This window comes from Eleginops maclovinus, chromosome 21 (assembly GCF_036324505.1).
Source record: "Eleginops maclovinus isolate JMC-PN-2008 ecotype Puerto Natales chromosome 21, JC_Emac_rtc_rv5, whole genome shotgun sequence".
Classification (NCBI taxonomy): domain Eukaryota; kingdom Metazoa; phylum Chordata; class Actinopteri; order Perciformes; family Eleginopidae; genus Eleginops; species Eleginops maclovinus.
This window is the reverse complement of record NC_086369.1, coordinates 17,356,818-17,376,903: the sequence shown is the minus strand read 5'-3', so window position 1 is coordinate 17,376,903 and position 20,086 is coordinate 17,356,818. Positions and strand designations below refer to the sequence as shown.

Sequence of the window (20,086 nt, the reverse complement as noted above, 5' to 3'; positions counted from 1 at the left end):
GATGTTAGCCTGATGATGACGATGTGAGCCTGATATGACGATGTAACCTGATGATGACGATGTTACCTGAATGATGACGATGTTACCTGATGATGACGATGTTAACCTGATGATGACGATGTTAACCTGATGATGACGATGTTAACCTGATGATGAACGATGTTAGCCTGATGATGACGATGTTAGCCTGATGATGACGATGTAAGCACTGATGATGCGATTAGCCTGATGATGACGATGTTAGCCTGCTGATGACGATGTTAACCTGATGATGACGATGTTAACCTGATGATGACGATGTTAGCCTGCTGATGACGCTGTTAGCCTGATGATGACGATGTTAACCTGATGATGACGATGTTAGCCTGAGATGACGATGTTAGCCTGATGATGACGATGTTAGCCTGCTGATGACGATGTTAACCTGATGATGACGAGTTACCCCCTATGTTAGCCCTGCGATGACGATGTTACCTGATATGACGATGTTAACCTGTGATGAAAGATGTTAACCTATGATGACGATTTCCTATGTGACGATGGAGCCTGATGATGACGAGTACCTGATGATACGAAAGTTAACCTGATGATGAGGGTGTTAGCCTGAGATGACGATGTTACCCCTATGTTACCCTGATGATGACGATGTTAGCCCATGTAACCTGATGATGACGATGTTAACCTGATGATGGGCGATGTTGCCGATGATACATGTTACCTGATGATGACGATGTTAGCCCTATGTTAGCCTGAGATGTTAACCTGGAGAGATGTTAGCCGATGATGACGAGTACCCCTTTAACCCGAGCCCGAGAGACGATGTTTCCTGATGAATGATGATGATTAGCCTGATGATGACGATGTTACCCCTTTAGATGAGACGATGTACCCGGGCATGTTAGCCTGATGGGTGACGATGTTAAGCCGATGATGACGATGTTACCCTATGTTACCTGCACATTTACCGATGAGACGATGTTACCTGGATGATTTACGGAAGATTGCCTGAAGATGACGATTGTTAAGCCTGATGAGACATTTAGCCGATGAGACGATGTTACCCCATGTTAGCCTGATGATGACGATGTTACCGGATAGAGTTGCCTGATGATGACGATGTTTGCCTGTGATGACGATGTTAGCCTGATGAGACGAAGTGTTAACCGATGATGACGATGTTAACCTGTATGAGATGTTAGCCTTGATGACGATGTAGCCTGCGATGACGATGTTAGCCTGAATGGGTGACAAAGTTAACCTGAGATACGATTTTTAAGCTTTTTGATGACGATGTTACCTGAGATGACATGTTAACCTATGATGAGAACCTGAAAACGATAACACTCAGATGAAGACTTCTTTAGCCTGATATTACGATGTTAACCTGCTGATGACATTTAGCCTAGATACGATGTTAACCTGATGATGGCGTTGTTAACCTAATGATGACGATGTTAGCCTGATGATTACGATGTTAGCCGATGTTAACCTAATGATGACGATGTTAGCCTGCTGATGACGATGTTAACCTGATGATGACGATGTTAGCCTGCTGATGACGATGTTAGCCTGATGATTACGATGTTAGCCGATGTTAACCTAATGATGACGATGTTAGCTTGATGTTAGCCTGATGATGACGATGTTAGCCAGCCTAATGATGACGATGTTACCCCTATGTTAGCCTGATGATTACCATGTTAGCCCGATGCAGCCTAATGATGATGATGTTAGCTCAAAGATCACGATGCTACCCCGAAGATTTTGATGTTTCTCAGCTGGCCACTAGCCAAAACTACTCTTTTATTTCCTCCGAAACATCGTACAGTTTATGCTCAGCTTTTCGTTGTGTTGGGTTGGGATCACATACAATCACAGATCAATAATAAACAAACAACACGCTGAATAAATAACTCGTAACAGGGTTTCAATGGTGAGACTAAAGAATGGCACTTTACTATTGCATTGTGGGTAAATACAGAGTTTAAGCTGCTATACAGTGAGCGGCTACAATGCTAGCAAACATGCTATGTTACAGGAAACAGTTTGCATCAGATGTCAGAATAAAGTGCCACTTCCTTTGGAGTTACTAATGTTGGAGCTGTACAGATCATAACGTCAACAATAATATAAACAACTAACCATCAGTCGATTTTACTTCCTGTTTATCATCGAGTTAAAGCTGGTGTGTGTGCAGAGAGATGATGCTACGCTAATGCTAACATTATTACCATCAGATTGCAGGGACTGTGAGAAGAGTTTCTGTCAGGTCAACATCTCCTAAACAACGGATGACTGGAGTTTAATACGGAGCAATTACCTGAGTCAACCAACCAATCAGATGTCTGATTTTACATGTGGGGGTGGGGCCTGGAGTTAATATGTAAAAGTTCATCTGAGGTCGATCATCTCGTGTGTGTGTGTGTGTGTGTGTGTCCACAGTCATGACTACAGCTCCCATGATTCCGCAGTCTTGTAGCTTCAGTCCTGAAAGACAGACAGGTGTAGCAGTGAGACAGGAGTGTGGTCGACCAATCAGAAAGCTGTGTCTGAGTATGTGTCCTTCCCAGGCAGTGAAGTCTCTGAGCTGTTGATAGGTAAATAGCTTCCTTTGTTGTCTCCTTTAGGAAACACTATTCCATCGTTTAGGACAGGAGATAAAGCAGTCCCACAATCCCTTGCAGCAACATTTACTGTCACTCAACATTAAAAAACAAAAGAAAACACATTTTTCTTAAAACTTAAAATCTCTCGCATAATTTCTCCTTTAGCTAGCCAGGAAGCCTCAGGCTTATAATAATTAGCACAGCAACTTCGAAGCTTGATTATTAGTACAGCATAGCATGCAAATATTAGCATAGCATAACATGCTAGTGTCCCCACTGTCCTCTGAGCACTCACTTTACTGTGATGTGAAACAGAAAATAACCAGGTTTGCTGAACACATCGGGAACGGGCTCACTTCCTGTTGGCTGAGATCTGGTGCAGTGCACAGGTGTTAACACCCTTAGAGGACAGTGGATGATGTTAGCACTGCATGTTGGCATAGCATTAGGATTTTGGTTTTTTTTTTTTTTACTTCCTCTCCCAAACGCTTCGTCCAATCAGATTTCTTCCTAAGTCCTCCAGGTGTTACAAGTGCAAACAGCCATGCAGCAGCAGCCAATCAGCATCCAGCACGGGGCTGCACCTGTTACCTGTGATGCCACTATTCGGTCACATGATCAGGAGAAACTTCAGTCTCTTTGTGGACGACGACTCGAGTGACGGACAGTTCAGGATGCTGCCGCCGCGCCTCACTGAGCGCCGCCGCCAGAGCCTTAAAGAGACACGCCGTTAACCCGGGTCAGACCTGATAACCCGGGTTAACTTTAAACCAGGTCAGACCAGGTCACACCTGGACCTGGGTGAACTCTACCAGGTTAGACCTGTGTTGGTGCGTTCAGGTTAACCTGCTGTGTTCAGAGCGTTTCTACACCTCGTTAATAACAAAGGCTTGAAGCGGTACCTCGTCGTGGTCGATCTCCGTATCGCCGGAAATCACAATCCGCTTCTCGATCCGGGTCTCTGAGATTCCTCCTTTCACCGTCTGCACACAGAGAGGTTAGTAACCTTGGTGTGTGTTTGTGTGTGTGTGCGTGCGTGTGTGTGTTACCTTGGTGATGTGTGTGGTGGTGGTGGTGTTGGCGGTCTCTGTGGTGAACGTCTGAGAGCTCAGCAGCAAACCTGCAGGGTCAGAGTCCACCCTCTGTAATACACACACACACACACACACACACACACACACACACACACACACACACACACACACACACACACACACAGTTATTTATTCAATGTTGTTTTGTTTCCCTATGAAACAGATGACATCATGAATGACACACACTCACCCCCGGAGCTTCATAAGTCAGAGTCTTCCTCATCACAGGGACTTCCTGTAAGACACACACACACACACACACACACACACACACACACACACACAGTATTCACATATACTGTATATACTAAAATACACTCTAAATACTCTGCATACTCTATATACTCTCTGTGTACTCATCATACTCTCTGTGTACTCATCATACTATCTGTGTACTCTACATACTATCTGTGTACTCTACATACTATCTGTGTACTCTACATACTATCTGTGTACTCATCATACTATCTGTGTACTCTACATACTATCTGCATACTCTATATACTCTCTGTGTACTCATCATACTATCTGTGTACTCTACATACTATCTGTGTACTCATCATACTATCTGTGTACTCTACATACTATCTGTGTACTCATCATACTATCTGTGTACTCTACATACTATCTGTGTACTCTACATACCTTCTGTGTACTCTACATACTATCTGTGTACTTTACATACCTTCTGTGTACTCTACATACCTTCTGTGTACTCTTCATACTATCTGTGTACTCTACATACTATCTGTGTACTCTACATACCTTCTGTGTACTCTTCATACTATCTGTGTACTCTACATACCTTCTGTGTACTCTAAATACTATCTGTACTCTACATACTATCTGTGTACTCTACATACTATCTGTGTACTCTACATACTATCTGTGTACTTTACATACCTTCTGTGTACTCTACATACCTTCTGTGTACTCTACATACTATCTGTGTACTTTACATACCTTCTGTGTACTCTACATACCTTCTGTGTACTCTACATACCTTCTGTGTACTCTACATACATTCTGTGTACTCTACATACTATCTGTGTACTCATGCTCTTGACAGCTGAGTGGCTGCAGTGCCTCATGTCACCAGCAGAGAGAAACATCCTCTCTACAGAACAGCAGTTTAGACTGGGGGGACTGTGGCAGGTTTAACTGGGAAGAGTGGGATAGTTTAACTGGGAAGGTTTAAATGGGACGACTGGAGCATGTTTAACTGGGCAGGTTTAAATGGGAGGACTGGGGCAGGTTTAAATCGGAGGACTGGGGCAGGTTTAACTGGGAGGACTGGGGCAGGTTTAACTGGTTTTACCTCCTGCAGAGGTTGTTCCTCGTCAATGAGATCTGAAGGCTGCCACTGATTGGCCGAGCTTTGGGGGCGGGGTAACGAGGGGGGGGGGGTAGTTTCCTTTGAACCTCCATTTCTCCTCTTTCTCCTCTTCCTCGTCCTGGTTGTCATAGTAACGCTGAAAGGGGCGGGCCCTGTTAGCCTCCTGCGTGGTGTGGCTATCTGTGAGGTTAGCGTTAATGCTATCCTGATTAGCATCGGCAGCGCGTCTGACAGCAGAATCAATTGCTTCCTCCACCGCCGCCTGAGCTAACACACTGATAGCATCTGAGCTAACATCGCTAACTTCGTCATCGCTGACATCACTGTTAGCCTGCTTAGCATAATTAGCATTGTTACTGTCATCATCCGCGACCAGTTCCTCTGTGACATCATCAGCCTGCCCCGGTGGAGGGGGCGGGGGGTTGCTAGGGGGCGGCCCAACTGTGGCTACCTGGGAATGCTCTGTCATTGGCCGGTCAGGGTCAGATGGCTCGGTCTTCAGGAAGAGAGTCTCCTCCTTCTCTGACGTCTGAAACAGGAAGTGAAGAGGAAGCTGTGAGGGGGCGGGGGTACAACTCAGTGACTGACAGGTGGTGAGACAGGTGGTGATACAGGTACCTTCAGCAGGTTGTGTTCGGTGAAGGTAGTTTGTTCTCTCGCTGAGTTCAGCAAAGCCGTCAGCTCCGGAGACATCTCATCATATGTAGGTTTAGGCTAAGCACACACACACACACACACACACACACACACACACACACACACACACACACACACACACACACACACACAGATATCTTAACACTCTTATTGACTCTTATTGACCTCTACGTCTGAGCCATGCGGAGCCGCCTCTGTGAATGACACTGACTTCACTAACCAGGCTTTGCTGTTGGCTGAGGGATTCTGACTGTAGATCTACAGCTGTTAGTGATCTACTATCTCAGTACCTCAGAGTCGAGAAAAAAACAAGGGAAGCATCTGGAATCAGGTTCACTGACAGGAAGGGAAGCGCAGTAAAGAAAATAAAATAAAATCCCTGCCCCCACCAGCCAATCAAAAACAAGTAATGAACGCCTATTCGATTCTGCGCTTCATCAAAAGAGGAGAAACAAAGCTGCTGTGAGGAGTTGCAGGGAGGAGAAGCTGATCTATAACCTGCAGCTCTATAACCTGCACATCTATAAGCTGGAGCTCTATAACCTGCAGCTCTATAACCTGCGCATCTATAACCTGTAGCTCTATAACCTGCACATCTATAACCTGTAGCTCTATAACCTGCACATCTATAACCTGTAGCTCTATAACCTGCACATCTATAACCTGTAGCTCTATAACCTGCACATCTATAACCTGTAGCTCTATAACCTGCACATCTATAACCTGTAGCTCTATAACCTGCACATCTATAACATGTAGCTCTATAATCTGCAGCTCTATAACCTGCAGCTTTATGACCTGCAGCTCTATAACCTGCACATCTATAACCTGGAGCTCTATAACCTGCGCATCTATAACCTGTAGCTCTATAACCTGCAGATCTATAACCTGTAGCTCTATAACCTGCGCATATATAACCTGTAGCTCTATAACCTGCACATCTATAACCTGTAGCTCTATAACCTGCGCATCTATAACCTGTAGCTCTATAACCTGCACATCTATAACCTGTAGCTCTATAAGCTGTAGCTCTATAACCTGTAGCTCTATAACCTGCACATCTATAACCTGTATCTCTATAACCTGCACATCTATAACCTGTAGCTCTATAACCTGCAGCTCTATAACCTGCAGCTTTATGACCTGCAGCTCTATAACCTGCACATCTATAACCTGGAGCTCTATAACCTGCGCATCTATAACCTGTAGCTCTATAACATGCAGATCTATAACCTGTAGCTCTATAACCTGCACATCTATAACCTGAAGCTCTATAACCTGCGCATCTATAACCTGTAGCTCTATAACCTGCACATCTATAACCTGCAGCTTTATAACCTGTAGCTCTATAAGCTGTAGCTCTATAACCTGTAGCTCTATAACCTGTAGCTCTACAACCTGGAGCTCTACAACCTGCACATCTATAACCTGTAGCTTTATAACCTGTAGCTCTACAACCTGTAGCTCTATAACCTGCACATCTACAACCTGTAGCTCTATAACCTGCACATCTATAACCTGTAGCTCTATAACCTGCACATCTATAACCTGTAGCTCTATAACCTGTAGCTCTATAACCTGCAGCTTTATAACCTGTAGCTCTATAACCTGTAGCTCTACAACCTGCACATCTATAACCTGCAGCTTTATAACCTGTAGCTCTACAACCTGCACATCTATAACCTGTAGCTCTATAACCTGCGCATCTATAACCTGTAGCTCTATAACCTGCACATCTATAACCTGTAGCTCTATAACCTGCACATCTACAACCTGCAGCTCTACAACCTGCAGCTCTATAACCTGGAGCTTTATAACCTGGAGCTCCACAAACTGCAGCTCTACAACCTGTAACTCTATAACCTGCACATCTATAACCTGTAGCTCTATAACCTGCAGATCTACAACCTGCAGCTCTACAACCTGGAGCTCTACAACCTGCAGCTCTACAACTTGCAGCTCTATAACCTGGAGCTCTACAACCTGCAGCTCTATAACCTGGAGCTCTACAACCTGGAGCTCTACAACCTGCAGCTCTATAACCTGCAGCTCTACAACCTGCAGCTCTATAACCTGCAGCTTTATAACCTGGAGCTCTACAAACTGCAGCTCTACAACCTGTAACTCTATAACCTGCAGCTCTATAACCTGTAACTCTATAACCTGCAGCTCTATAACCTGTAGCTCTATAACCTGCACATCTATAACCTGGAGCTCTACAACCTGGAGCTCTACAACCTGCAGCTCTATAACCTGGAGCTCTACAACCTGCAGCTCTATAACCTGTAGCTCTATAACCTGCAGCTTTATAACCTGTAGCTCTACAACCTGCACATCTATAACCTGCAGCTTTATAACCTGTAGCTCTACAACCTGCACATCTATAACCTGTAGCTCTATAACCTGCGCATCTATAACCTGTAGCTCTATAACCTGCACATCTATAACCTGTAGCTCTATAACCTGCACATCTACAACCTGCAGCTCTACAACCTGCAGCTCTATAACCTGGAGCTTTATAACCTGGAGCTCCACAAACTGCAGCTCTACAACCTGTAACTCTATAACCTGCACATCTATAACCTGTAGATCTATAACCTGCAGATCTATAACCTGTAGCTCTACAACCTGTAACTCTATAACCTGCACATCTATAACCTGTAGATCTATAACCTGCGCATCTATAACCTGTAGCTCTATAACCTGCACATCTATAACCTGTAGCTCTATAACCTGCACATCTATAACCTGTAGCTCTATAACCTGCACATCTACAACCTGCAGCTCTACAACCTGCAGCTCTATAACCTGGAGCTTTATAACCTGGAGCTCCACAAACTGCAGCTCTACAACCTGTAACTCTATAACCTGCACATCTATAACCTGTAGATCTATAACCTGCAGATCTACAACCTGCAGCTCTACAACCTGCAGCTCTACAACTTGCAGCTCTACAACTTGCAGCTCTATAACCTGGAGCTCTACAACCTGCAGCTCTACAACCTGTAACTCTATAACCTGCAGCTCTATAACCTGTAACTCTATAACCTGCAGCTCTATAACCTGTAGCTCTATAACCTGCACATCTATAACCTGTAGCTCTATAACCTGCACATCTATAACCTGCAGCTCTATAACCTGTAGCTCTATAACCTGCGCATCTATAACCTGTAGCTCTATAACCTGTAGCTCTATAACCTGGAGCTCTACAACCTGTAGCTCTACAACCTGCAGCTCTATAACCTGGAGCTCTACAACCTGGAGCTCTACAACCTGCAGCTCTATAACCTGCAGCTCTACAACCTGCAGCTCTATAACCTGGAGCTTTATAACCTGGAGCTCCACAAACTGCAGCTCTACAACCTGTAACTCTATAACCTGCAGCTCTATAACCTGTAACTCTATAACCTGCAGCTCTACAACCTGTAACTCTATAACCTGCAGCTCTATAACCTGCAGCTCTATAACCTGTAACTCTATAACCTGCAGCTCTATAGCCTGTGGTGAGGTTAGCGTGTCATTAGCGTGTCGCTGTGTTTGTCCTCATGCTTGTTCCCATGCCGACCACCAACCAGCGTACCACTCTGATTGCAGGGGGGGTCAACCTTCCTGTCAGGTGACCCGGGGAGGGGGAGGGGCTAAAAGGCGAGGACAAAGGTGTGATTGCAGAGGCTCCGCCCCATCTGTTGACATCACCGATGATGTCACAGGGCGGTGGCGAGGGCGGCGTCATCACCTCGCAGATTGTGATCAGCGGTTGCCCTGCGATGACATCATCACAGCTGCTCTCTGTGGTCACCATGGTAACGACCCTCCCAGACGAGGTGTCGTAGCTCCGCCCCAAAGTATAGCTCTTTTCTCTGATTGGCTGAGGATGAGGAGGAGCTTGGTCTGCTGTGACCCCGCCCTCCTGAAGCGCACAGGTGAGCAACATCAAACACACACACAGACCAACCAATCAGGGGACAGCTCACTTGTACCTGTTGGTAATCAAACCTGAAGGACACCTGACGATGGAAAGATATGTTTTCTGGGGGTTCAAATAATGATGTAATATCTCACCTGGTCTGGCTCCAGGGGCTCGATCATGGGGGAGTCGTCTAGCCTCCGGAGGGGGGAGGAGGCCAGGCGTTTCTCCCACTCCGTCACCCCCCCCCCAACGCCTCCCCCCTCTAGGAAGGAACGCCTCAGAGCGCTGATGCTACAGGGCTTCTGCTCCTCCTCAGGACTGCCCAACGTCTCCTACAGACAGACAGACAGACAGACAGACAGACAGACAGACAGACAGACAGACCAGATGACACACACACACATACACACACACACACACACACACACACACATACATACACACACACAGGTGACCCACTGAAGCAGACACAGGTGTGTTTAAATATATTCTTTATGTTTTGATTTACCTGAGTCCTCAAATCCTCATCCTGATCAGACTGTAGGACAGACAGGCGGATGTTAGAGTACGCATGTATGCAAAACGTATATAATTATATAAACAGTTAATATGTACATGATATACATTATATATAAAGTATATTTGTATTGTATATACGTTATATACAATACAAATATAAACAAATTCAAAGAGAAATGTTTTTTACCTCGGTGGCTGTGAGCTCTCCGTCCAAAGCTGTGTCAGTCAGCTCATTCTAAATACACAAAGACATTACATCACTATGGCACACTGGCACTCCTATTGGCTAGCCCTCCAACACATTGTATGTGATGGGCTAAGGGGCGGGACATCTCTCAGCAGGTTGACCAATCACAGCCCGAGCCGGCCAGCTATCCAATCAGATCAGACTGGGCTCTGGTTTCAGACAGGGTTCCAAATATACTAACATCAGCAGGAAAGGACTCTTTAAAGTACAGACACTACATACTGATATACACCTGAACATCAGCAGGAGAGGACTCTTTAAAGTAGACTCTACATACTGATATACACCTGAACATCAGCAGGAGAGGACTCTTTAAAGTAGAGACACTACATACTGATATACACCTGAACATCAGCAGGAGAGGACTCTTTAAAGTAGAGACTCTACATACTGATATACACCTGAACATCAGCAGGAGAGGACTCTTTAAAGTAGAGACTCTACATACTGATATACACCTGAACATCAGCAGGAGAGGACTCTTTAAAGTAGAGAGTCTACATACTGATATACACCTGAACATCAGCAGGAGAGGACTCTTTAAAGTAGAGACTCTACATACTGATATACACCTGAACATCAGCAGGAGAGGACTCTTTAAAGTAGAGACACTACATACTGATATACACCTGAACATCAGCAGGAGAGGACTCTTTAAAGTAGAGACACTACATACTCATATACACCTGAACATCAGCAGGAGAGGACTCTTTAAAGTAGAGACACTACATACTGATATACAGCTGAACATCAGCAGGAGAGGACTCTTTAAAGTAGAGACTCTACATACTGATATACACCTGAACATCAGCAGGAGAGGACTCTTTAAAGTAGAGACACTACATACTGATATACAGCTGAACATCAGCAGGAGAGGACTCTTTAAAGTAGAGACTCTACACACTGATATACACCTGAACATCAGCAGGAGAGGACTCTTTAAAGTAGAGACTCTACATACTGATATACACCTGAACATCAGCAGGAGAGGACTCTTTAAAGTACAGACACTACATACTGATATACACCTGAACATCAACAGGAGAGGACTCCTTAAAGTAGAGACTCTACATACTGATATACAGCTGAACATCAGCAGGAGAGGACTCTTTAAAGTAGAGACACTTCATACTGATATACACCTGAACATCAGCAGGAGAGGACTCTTTAAAGTAGAGACTCTACACACTGATATACACCTGAACATCAGCAGGAGAGGACTCTTTAAAGTAGAGACTCTACATACTGATATACACCTGAACATCAACAGGAGAGGACTCTTTAAAGTAGAGACACTACATACTGATATACACCTGAACATCAACAGGAGAGGACTCTTTAAAGTAGAGACACTACATACTGATATACACCTGAACATCAGCAGGAGAGGACTCTTTAAAGTAGAGACTCTACATACTGATATACACCTGAACATCAGCAGGAGAGGACTCTTTAAAGTAGAGACACTACATACTGATATACAGCTGAACATCAGCAGGAGAGGACTCTTTAAAGTAGAGACTCTACACACTGATATACACCTGAACATCAGCAGGAGAGGACTCTTTAAAGTAGAGACTCTACATACTGATATACACCTGAACATCAGCAGGAGAGGACTCTTTAAAGTACAGACACTACATACTGATATACACCTGAACATCAGCAGGAGAGGACTCTTTAAAGTAGAGACACTACATACTGATATACACCTGAACATCAACAGGAGAGGACTCTTTAAAGTAGAGACACTACATACTGATATACACCTGAACATCAGCAGGAGAGGACTCTTTAAAGTAGAGACTCTACATACTGATATACACCTGAACATCAGCAGGAGAGGACTCTTTAAAGTAGAGACACTACATAGTGATATACACCTGAACATCAACAGGAGAGGACTCTTTAAAGTAGAGACGCTACATACTGATATACACCTGAACATCAGCAGGAGAGGACTCTTTAAAGTAGAGACACTACATACTGATATACACCTGAACATCAACAGGAGAGGACTCTTTAAAGTAGAGACTCTACATACTGATATACACCTGAACATCAGCAGGAGAGGACTCTTTAAAGTAGAGACACTACATACTGATATACACCTGAACATCAGCAGGTGAGGACTCTTTAAAGTAGAGACTCTACATACTGATATACACCTGAACATCAGCAGGAGAGGACTCTTTAAAGTAGAGACTCTACATACTGATATACACCTGAACATCAGCAGGTGAGGACTCTTTAAAGTAGAGACTCTACATACTGATATACACCTGAACATCAGCAGGTGAGGACTCTTTAAAGTAGAGACTCTACATACTGATATACACCTGAACATCAGCAGGAGAGGACTTTTTAAAGTACAGACCTACAAACTGATATACACCTGAACATCAGCAGGAGAGGACTTTTTAAAGTACAGACCTACAAACTGATATACACCTGAACATCAGCAGGAGAGGACTTTTTAAAGTACAGACCTACAAACTGATATACAATGTCACTGTTCTAGTTGTAAACACTGAAGAAAGAACAAGCTCTGTGCTGTCTCAGAAACAATGCACTACGTGTGTTAGTTTCTCCCAGTAGAAAACTCTCTTCAGAGAGGAGAGCTGTGTGAAGGCTCTAAAGGGGCGTGGCCAGTTTCAGCTCAGCTCAAATTTAAAGCTGCAGTCACAGAATCAGCACTACAGGAACAGGGCTGAAATACATGGTGATGAGGCATGCTACAATATATTGTTCAAATATAGCATAATTGGGGACCTTTAAAGCTTGCTGTTACCTTGGTGTCTTGTTTCTGAGCAGTTGGAGGACTCTGTAATGAAACCTCTACTGTCTCTTCCTCTTTATCCTCCATCACCTCCATCACCTCCACCACCTCCAGCACCTGCACCTCCTCAGCTAGGGTAGAAGAGACAAGAAGAAGATGAAACAAGGAAACAGGGAGACGGGAGAGACAGGACTTAGTATCATTCACCTGGTCTGGAGCGTCTCTTCTGATTGGTTCTTTCTGTACTTTGCTCCGCCCTCTTCTCATCCACCGTCCTCTCGGGCGTTACAGTGGTGATGAGGTCACTGACGGCAATGGCCTTCGATGCTCCGTAAAGCCCTGCGCCCATGTCTACGCACACACACACACACACACACACACACACACACACACACACAAACCGACACACACACACACACACACACACACACACCGACACACACACACACACACACACACACACACACACACACACACACACACACACACTGGTTACCACAGTGACGGCCGCTCTTGTGCTAATCAGCAGAAAAGCATTGTGACTGCGTGTTGACATGATCACAGCACACATTGCCAATCAGCGCTAAGGGTGCATGCAAAGCAGCCCGGGGCCATCAGCCAATTAGCATTCAGAACCACCAGGAAGCCAGGAGCACCAGCCAAGCTAACAGGGCTAAAAAAGTTTATAAGACTAACAATGCTAATTTTGCTAGGCTAAATTGAATGCTTAATTGTCTGAATGAAGCAGAGCCGGTTCAGCCAATCAGGAAGCAGCATTCCCTGACCTGCTGAATGAAGTATTCAGCGCTGTGGCCAATCACAGAGCAGTACTCCTAGAGTACTTCTGCAGACAGCGGTACCTGTGTGTGTACCACCATTGGCTTTGGGGGACGATGTTATGGCTGGGGAGCCAATCAGAGAGGAGGTGGGAGTGGCCCTCGGAGCTGAGGACCAATCAGAACCTCTGGTCAAGTACAAGAAACAACTGACCAATCACAGACCTCAAAAAGACCCCAAAAATCGGATGCTGACCTGATGTAATATACATACACTCTTCGTAAATTATAATAAGATAACTAAGACCAGTACCACTAATACTGCCAGATACTAGTATCAGGACCTATGCTTCTTCAGAGACCAGTACCAGTACCAGTACCAGTTTCAGTACCAGTACCTCCGTCAAGACTGCGGCTCAGGATGTTCCTCTTGCTGATGCATCGTGGGAAGTTGGGGGCCGGTCTAGAGATCTGAGCGCTGGCTCTGCGGCTTTGGATCTGAGTCCGACCGCTGTACCGGAACTTAGAGCCCAGAGACAGGAACTTCTTTGGGGTTTCCTCTGGAGACAGCAGCCTGAGGGGGGGTTCCGTGAAGTCAGGCTACGGTAGGTTATGTTACATTATGTTCTGTTGGTCATGTGACTTTAGGCTACGTCCCTCACAGGGAGGTTCTGCAGACTGACCTGAAGAAGCAGTGATGCTCCACACACACCTTCCACAGTCTCTTAGCCGCTCTGTGGTTCAGCAGCTTGAAACCAATGGTGGACTCAAACTGGTCAAACTGGGGAAACACAGACAAACTCAGTCAGGAAATGATAACAGTGTGTGGGAACTCTTCTTCTGTGTTGCCTCACCTCCCCGGGGCGGATCTTGATGTAGAAATTGTTCCTCTTGTAGGAGATCTTCAGGATCTTGGGCCAGGAGAACCTGTTGATCCTCAGTCGGTCTCTGTAGACCAGCAGACCACTACTGCAGACACCCAGCATGATGGCCACGCCCTCTGAGTCCTGCACACATCAGACCCCCCACTGTGTTGGTGCTTAAATGGGGTTAGGCTGTCTACATGGACCACATTTTGATTGTATTTTATAAATGATTCAGTAAGTAGAGTGAGATGTGTCTGCAAAGGCAGAGTCACAACCCAAAGCACACACACACACACACACACACACACACACGCACACACACACACAGGCACAGGAAGCAGTCTTACCTCTGACTTAGCTGAAGGCAAACAGTCAACGCGACTTCCTACCATCTACTCCATACAAACAGACGCACGAACAAAAACATAGAAGAAGAACAGCTGATCCAACTGAGAAACTCCAGCACTAACATTAGCTCGGCAGATGGACAGACAGACAGACAGACAGACAGACAGACAGACAGACAGACAGACAGACAGACAGACAGACAGACAGACAGACAGACAGACAGACAGACAGTATATATATGTAGCTTTAAGCTAACTGTGATGGATCTGTGATCAGTGTGAGGCAGGACAGGCTATGCAAACACCATGGAAAAATCATTACTAACACACACACACACACACACACACACACACACACACACACAGAAACACACACACACACACACACACACACACAACACACACACACACACACACACACACACACACACACACACACACACACACACACACACACACACACACAGATGATTGATTGCGACAGGAAGTGGGTCATGTATTGCTGATTGATCTGATTTATGAGCAGCCGCGCTCACACTGTCTTATGTTCATTTAAAGGTGCAGTGTGTTAAATCTGCCAGAATTATATTCTGTATTCACATGTTGCTGTCTAACAGAGATCTCTACCAAGATTAGTATGCTAGCAGCTGTCCTTGTCCTGTAATTCCACTGGTTTCTCTGGAGGCAGCAGAGAGTCACTGCAGCCCCTCTCTCACCACAGAAGAAGAAGCTGCACAGAGACCTGGGGTACGGTGGAATAGTCCAAAAATCAGCGCCTATGGTCTATCTATCTACTGTTCCTTGACCTCTGTGTGAAACGTCCCGGGGTTAAGGAACAGTGGACAGGAGAACTCAACAGGACTGAGGATCAGAGGCTGCTTTGAGTACCCAACTGAGCGACACTATCCACGTATTGATGATGAAGGCCGTCCTTAATGAGCGTCCGCTGTGGGGAACTACAGCTCCTCTAAAGCTAGAGAGCCTCTCCTCTGCACCGTGCTCTCTGATGGTGCTGTTTCTGCTTTATGAACCAGAACAGCAGAGAGACAGATACTCTGCATTACAAAGCCTGGGACTGAGATAATAAGGAAAGAGAAACTGATGCTGTCCCGTTCAGAACCAAGCTCTTTAGAAAGTTACGGTTTAAGTTTTAAACTGCTTCATCAGCACGGTAACTTTCATCAAACGCATTTCTCACGATCAGCTGTTTCCGTGAACGGCCGGATGTTGCATCATGGTAAATGTTGCGGCCGCAAGGCATTGTGGGACAGCAGGTTCTCCTTTCCTTTCCTAAAGGAAGGTCCAGTGTTTCCTAAAGGAGGTTATAAAGAAAGCTTCAGAGCTCCTTTCCTCTCATCTAGAGAATCAGAACAGCTCTTATCATGGCGGCCACTGAGGGACCTCCGGGTCATTTCGCTCCGTTAGGAACCTTCCTAAAATATAAAGTTTGTTTATCGGATTAAAATCAAAGTTGCAGAAATAAACATGATTAGTTTATCTGCTAATGCTAATACGTAGGTAAACCCTGTCAAACTTCAGCTAACCGAGCTGTTTGCAGCTAGCATCTGTTGTTAAAAATTGCTAACCTAGTCCCTATTATATATCTTGTATTGAACCCGTCTACATCAGGTTTCCCTTTGACTTCAGGTTATTCTGTGTGTGTGTTTCACAGGTGTTAGTATTTTCAGGTGTGTGTGTTTACAGGTGTTCATATTTTTCAGGTGTGTGTGTTTTCAGGTGTGGGTGTTTTTCAGGTGTGTGTTTTTTACCCTGGCATGATGAAGGTCGACTCCATACATGGAGAGTTTCTTTACGTTGTCCAGGAAATGCATCTCTGCTTCAGCCGGACTCATTCCTCTGAACACACAAACACCCACTTTAACGGTAATACTGCACAATATGTTATATTAAACATATATACTGTGTATTTATAAATATACTGTATATGTGAGCACCTGTAGGATCTGTGCAGCTCCATGATCTTATCCTCCATCTCTTTGGTCTGAGTCGGAGCAAAGCAGAGCTGACTAAGGTAATCTGAACCACACTCCTCTGGAACAGAGAGACAGAAGGGTACTTCAGAGAGGGTATGACGGGGTATAGGATACGTTAAAGGACAGTATGGACAGGTAGGGTAGGGTACGCCAGAGAAGTGTACAGTAGGGTACATTAAAGAAAGGTATTTTAGGGTACATTAAAGAAGGGTATGACAGGGTATTTTAGGGTACATTAAAGAAAGGTATTTTAGGGTACATTAAAGAAGGGTATGACAGGGTATTTTAGGGTACATTAAAGAAAGGTATTTTAGGGTAAATCAAAGAATGGTATGACAGGGTATTTTAGGGTACATTAAAGAAAGGTATTTTAGGGTAAATCAAAGAAGGGTATGACAGGGTATTTTAGGGTAAATTAATGAAAGGTATGACAGGGTTTTTTTTGGGTAAATTAATGAAAGGTATGACAGGGTATTTTCGGGTAAATTAAAGAAAGGTATGACAGGGTATTTTAGGGTAAATTAATGAAAGGTATGACAGGGTATTTTCGGGTAAATTAATGAAAGGTATGACAGGGTATTTTCGGGTAAATTAAAGAAAGGTATGACAGGGTATTTTAGGGTAAATTAAAGAAAGGTATGACAGGGTATTTTAGGGTAAATTAAAGAAAGGTATGACAGGGTATTTTAGGGTAAATTAAAGAAAGGTATGACAGGGTATTTTCGGGTAAATTAAAGAAAGGTATGACAGGGTATTTTAGGGTACATTAAAGAAGGGTATGACAGGGTATTTTAGGGTACATTAAAGAAAGGTATTTTAGGGTAAATCAAAGAAGGGTATGACAGGGTATTTTAGGGTAAATTAATGAAAGGTATGACAGGGGTTTTTCGGGTAAATTAAAGAAAGGTATGACAGGGTATTTTCGGGTAAATTAAAGAAAGGTATGACAGGGTATTTTCGGGTAAATTAAAGAAAGGTATGACAGGGTATTTTCGGGTAAATTAAAGAAAGGTATGACAGGGTATTTTAGGGTAAATTAAAGAAAGGTATGACAGGGTATTTTAGGGTAAATTAATGAAAGGTATGACAGGGTATTTTAGGGTAAATTAATGAAAGGTATGACAGGATTTTTTTCGGGTAAATTAATGAAAGGTATGACAGGGTATTTTAGGGTAAATTAATGAAAGGTATGACAGGGTATTTTCGGGTAAATTAAAGAAAGGTATGACAGGGTATTTTAGGGTAAATTAAAGAAAGGTATGACAGGGTATTTTAGGGTAAATTAAAGAAAGGTATGACAGGGTAAATCAAAGAAGGGTATGACAGGGTATTTTAGGGTACATTAAAGAAAGGTATTTTAGGGTAAATCAAAGAAGGGTATGACAGGGTATTTTAGGGTAAATTAATGAAAGGTATGACAGGGTATTTTAGGGTAAATTAAAGAAAGGTATGACAGGGTATTTTCGGGTAAATTAAAGAAAGGTATGACAGGGTATTTTCGGGTAAATTAAAGAAAGGTATGACAGGGTATTTTAGGGTAAATTAAAGAAAGGTATGACAGGGTATTTTCGGGTAAATTAAAGAAAGGTATGACAGGGTATTTTCGGGTAAATTAAAGAAAGGTATGACAGGGTATTTTAGGGTAAATTAAAGAAAGGTATGACAGGGTATTTTCGGGTAAATTAATGAAAGGTATGACAGGGTTTTTTTCGGGTAAATTAAAGAAAGGTATGACAGGGTATTTTAGGGTAAATTAAAGAAAGGTATGACAGGGTATTTTCGGGTAAATTAAAGAAAGGTATGACAGGGTATTTTAGGGTAAATTAAAGAAAGGTATGACAGGGTATTTTCGGGTAAATTAAAGAAAGGTATGACAGGGTTTTTTTCGGGTAAATTAATGAAAGGTATGACAGGGTATTTTAGGGTAAATTAAAGAAAGGTATGACAGGGTATTTTAGGGTAAATTAAAGAAAGGTATGACAGGGTATTTTAGGGTAAATTAATGAAAGGTATGACAGGGTATTTTAGGGTAAATTAATGAAAGGTATGACAGGATTTTTTTCGGGTAAATTAATGAAAGGTATGACAGGGTATTTTAGGGTAAATTAAGAAAGGTATGACAGGGTATTTTAGGGTAAATTAATGAAAGGTATGACAGGGTATTTTAGGGTAAATTAATGAAAGGTATGACAGGGTATTTTCGGGTAAATTAATGAAAGGTATGACAGGGTATTTTCGGGTACATTAAAGAAGGGTAGGACAGGGTATGGTAGAGTACATCAGAGCAGAGTACGACGTAGTATGGTATTTTAGGGTATGCTGAACAAATGTAGGGTTGGGTAAAGTTGGGAATGTGTGAGAACATGCTCTGTAAGGTATGGGAAGTACGTCCTAAATTAGGGTATTGTCGGGTGTGTAGTAGGATACGTCAGAGAATAGCAGCAAACGGTAGTTTAGGGTATTACCCGGATCATAGTCCCCGAGCTCTGATTGGACAGTGTAGGATCCTAGGACGGTATGAGTTGCGAATGAACACGGGAGACGACCAGAAACTATATCCTGTCTGAGCTGGAGACACAGGAAGTACCTGTAGACAGACAGAAATTTAGCACCTCTGGTCTCAGGTGTACAGACAGGTGAGGACATGAAGCTTTGATTGGCAGGTGAGAGGACCTACCTGGTGATGTCTTCAGACAGCTGGGCGGGGTCAGCTGGGTAAAATTTCACGTTAAAGCTGAAGTTCCAGGGAACACCTGACAGACCGCGAGAAGGGGATAATCAACACCTGCTTCACTCGTTTTCTGTCAGACTAATTAATAACTTAAGAATGGCTGCTGACCTCTGACCTGCTTCTTCATCTCCTTAGCCGGGTCCAACCAGTTCTGTCAGACAGACAGGGAGACAGACAGTTTAACAGATATCAGACAGGAAGTGAGACAGACAGCCAGAGAGACA

At 43.9% G+C, this 20,086-nt stretch overlaps 1 protein-coding gene across 4 annotated transcripts in view; it reads right to left on the bottom strand.

Annotated features, from left to right (window-relative positions):
* Positions 1–1,762: 1,762 nt before the first annotated feature.
* Positions 1,763–20,086, bottom strand: part of epb41l3a (erythrocyte membrane protein band 4.1-like 3a) — a 22,442-nt gene continuing 4,118 nt past the window's right edge. The window contains exons 5-27 of one of the 4 annotated variants that reach the window (XM_063912929.1): positions 19,971–20,013; positions 19,809–19,884; positions 19,597–19,718; positions 17,093–17,189; positions 16,907–16,994; positions 15,138–15,182; positions 14,779–14,931; positions 14,608–14,705; positions 14,323–14,498; positions 14,009–14,092; positions 13,356–13,499; positions 13,161–13,279; positions 10,310–10,357; positions 10,112–10,141; positions 9,756–9,935; positions 9,274–9,603; positions 5,655–5,750; positions 5,488–5,565; positions 3,891–3,935; positions 3,656–3,748; positions 3,509–3,589; positions 3,198–3,319; positions 1,763–2,487 (exon numbers count right to left, since the gene is read on the bottom strand). In XM_063912929.1, the coding sequence (XP_063768999.1) occupies positions 3,209–3,319; positions 3,509–3,589; positions 3,656–3,748; positions 3,891–3,935; positions 5,488–5,565; positions 5,655–5,750; positions 9,274–9,603; positions 9,756–9,935; positions 10,112–10,141; positions 10,310–10,357; positions 13,161–13,279; positions 13,356–13,499; positions 14,009–14,092; positions 14,323–14,498; positions 14,608–14,705; positions 14,779–14,931; positions 15,138–15,182; positions 16,907–16,994; positions 17,093–17,189; positions 19,597–19,718; positions 19,809–19,884; positions 19,971–20,013 (2,337 nt within the window). In that variant the 3' untranslated portion in view covers positions 1,763–2,487; positions 3,198–3,208. The remainder of the gene's footprint in view (positions 2,488–3,197; positions 3,320–3,508; positions 3,590–3,655; positions 3,749–3,890; positions 3,936–5,487; positions 5,566–5,654; positions 5,751–9,273; positions 9,604–9,755; positions 9,936–10,111; positions 10,142–10,309; positions 10,358–13,160; positions 13,280–13,355; positions 13,500–14,008; positions 14,093–14,322; positions 14,499–14,607; positions 14,706–14,778; positions 14,932–15,137; positions 15,183–16,906; positions 16,995–17,092; positions 17,190–19,596; positions 19,719–19,808; positions 19,885–19,970; positions 20,014–20,086) is intronic. The other 3 variants (XM_063912931.1, XM_063912930.1, XM_063912932.1) reach the window with 3 other exon arrangements.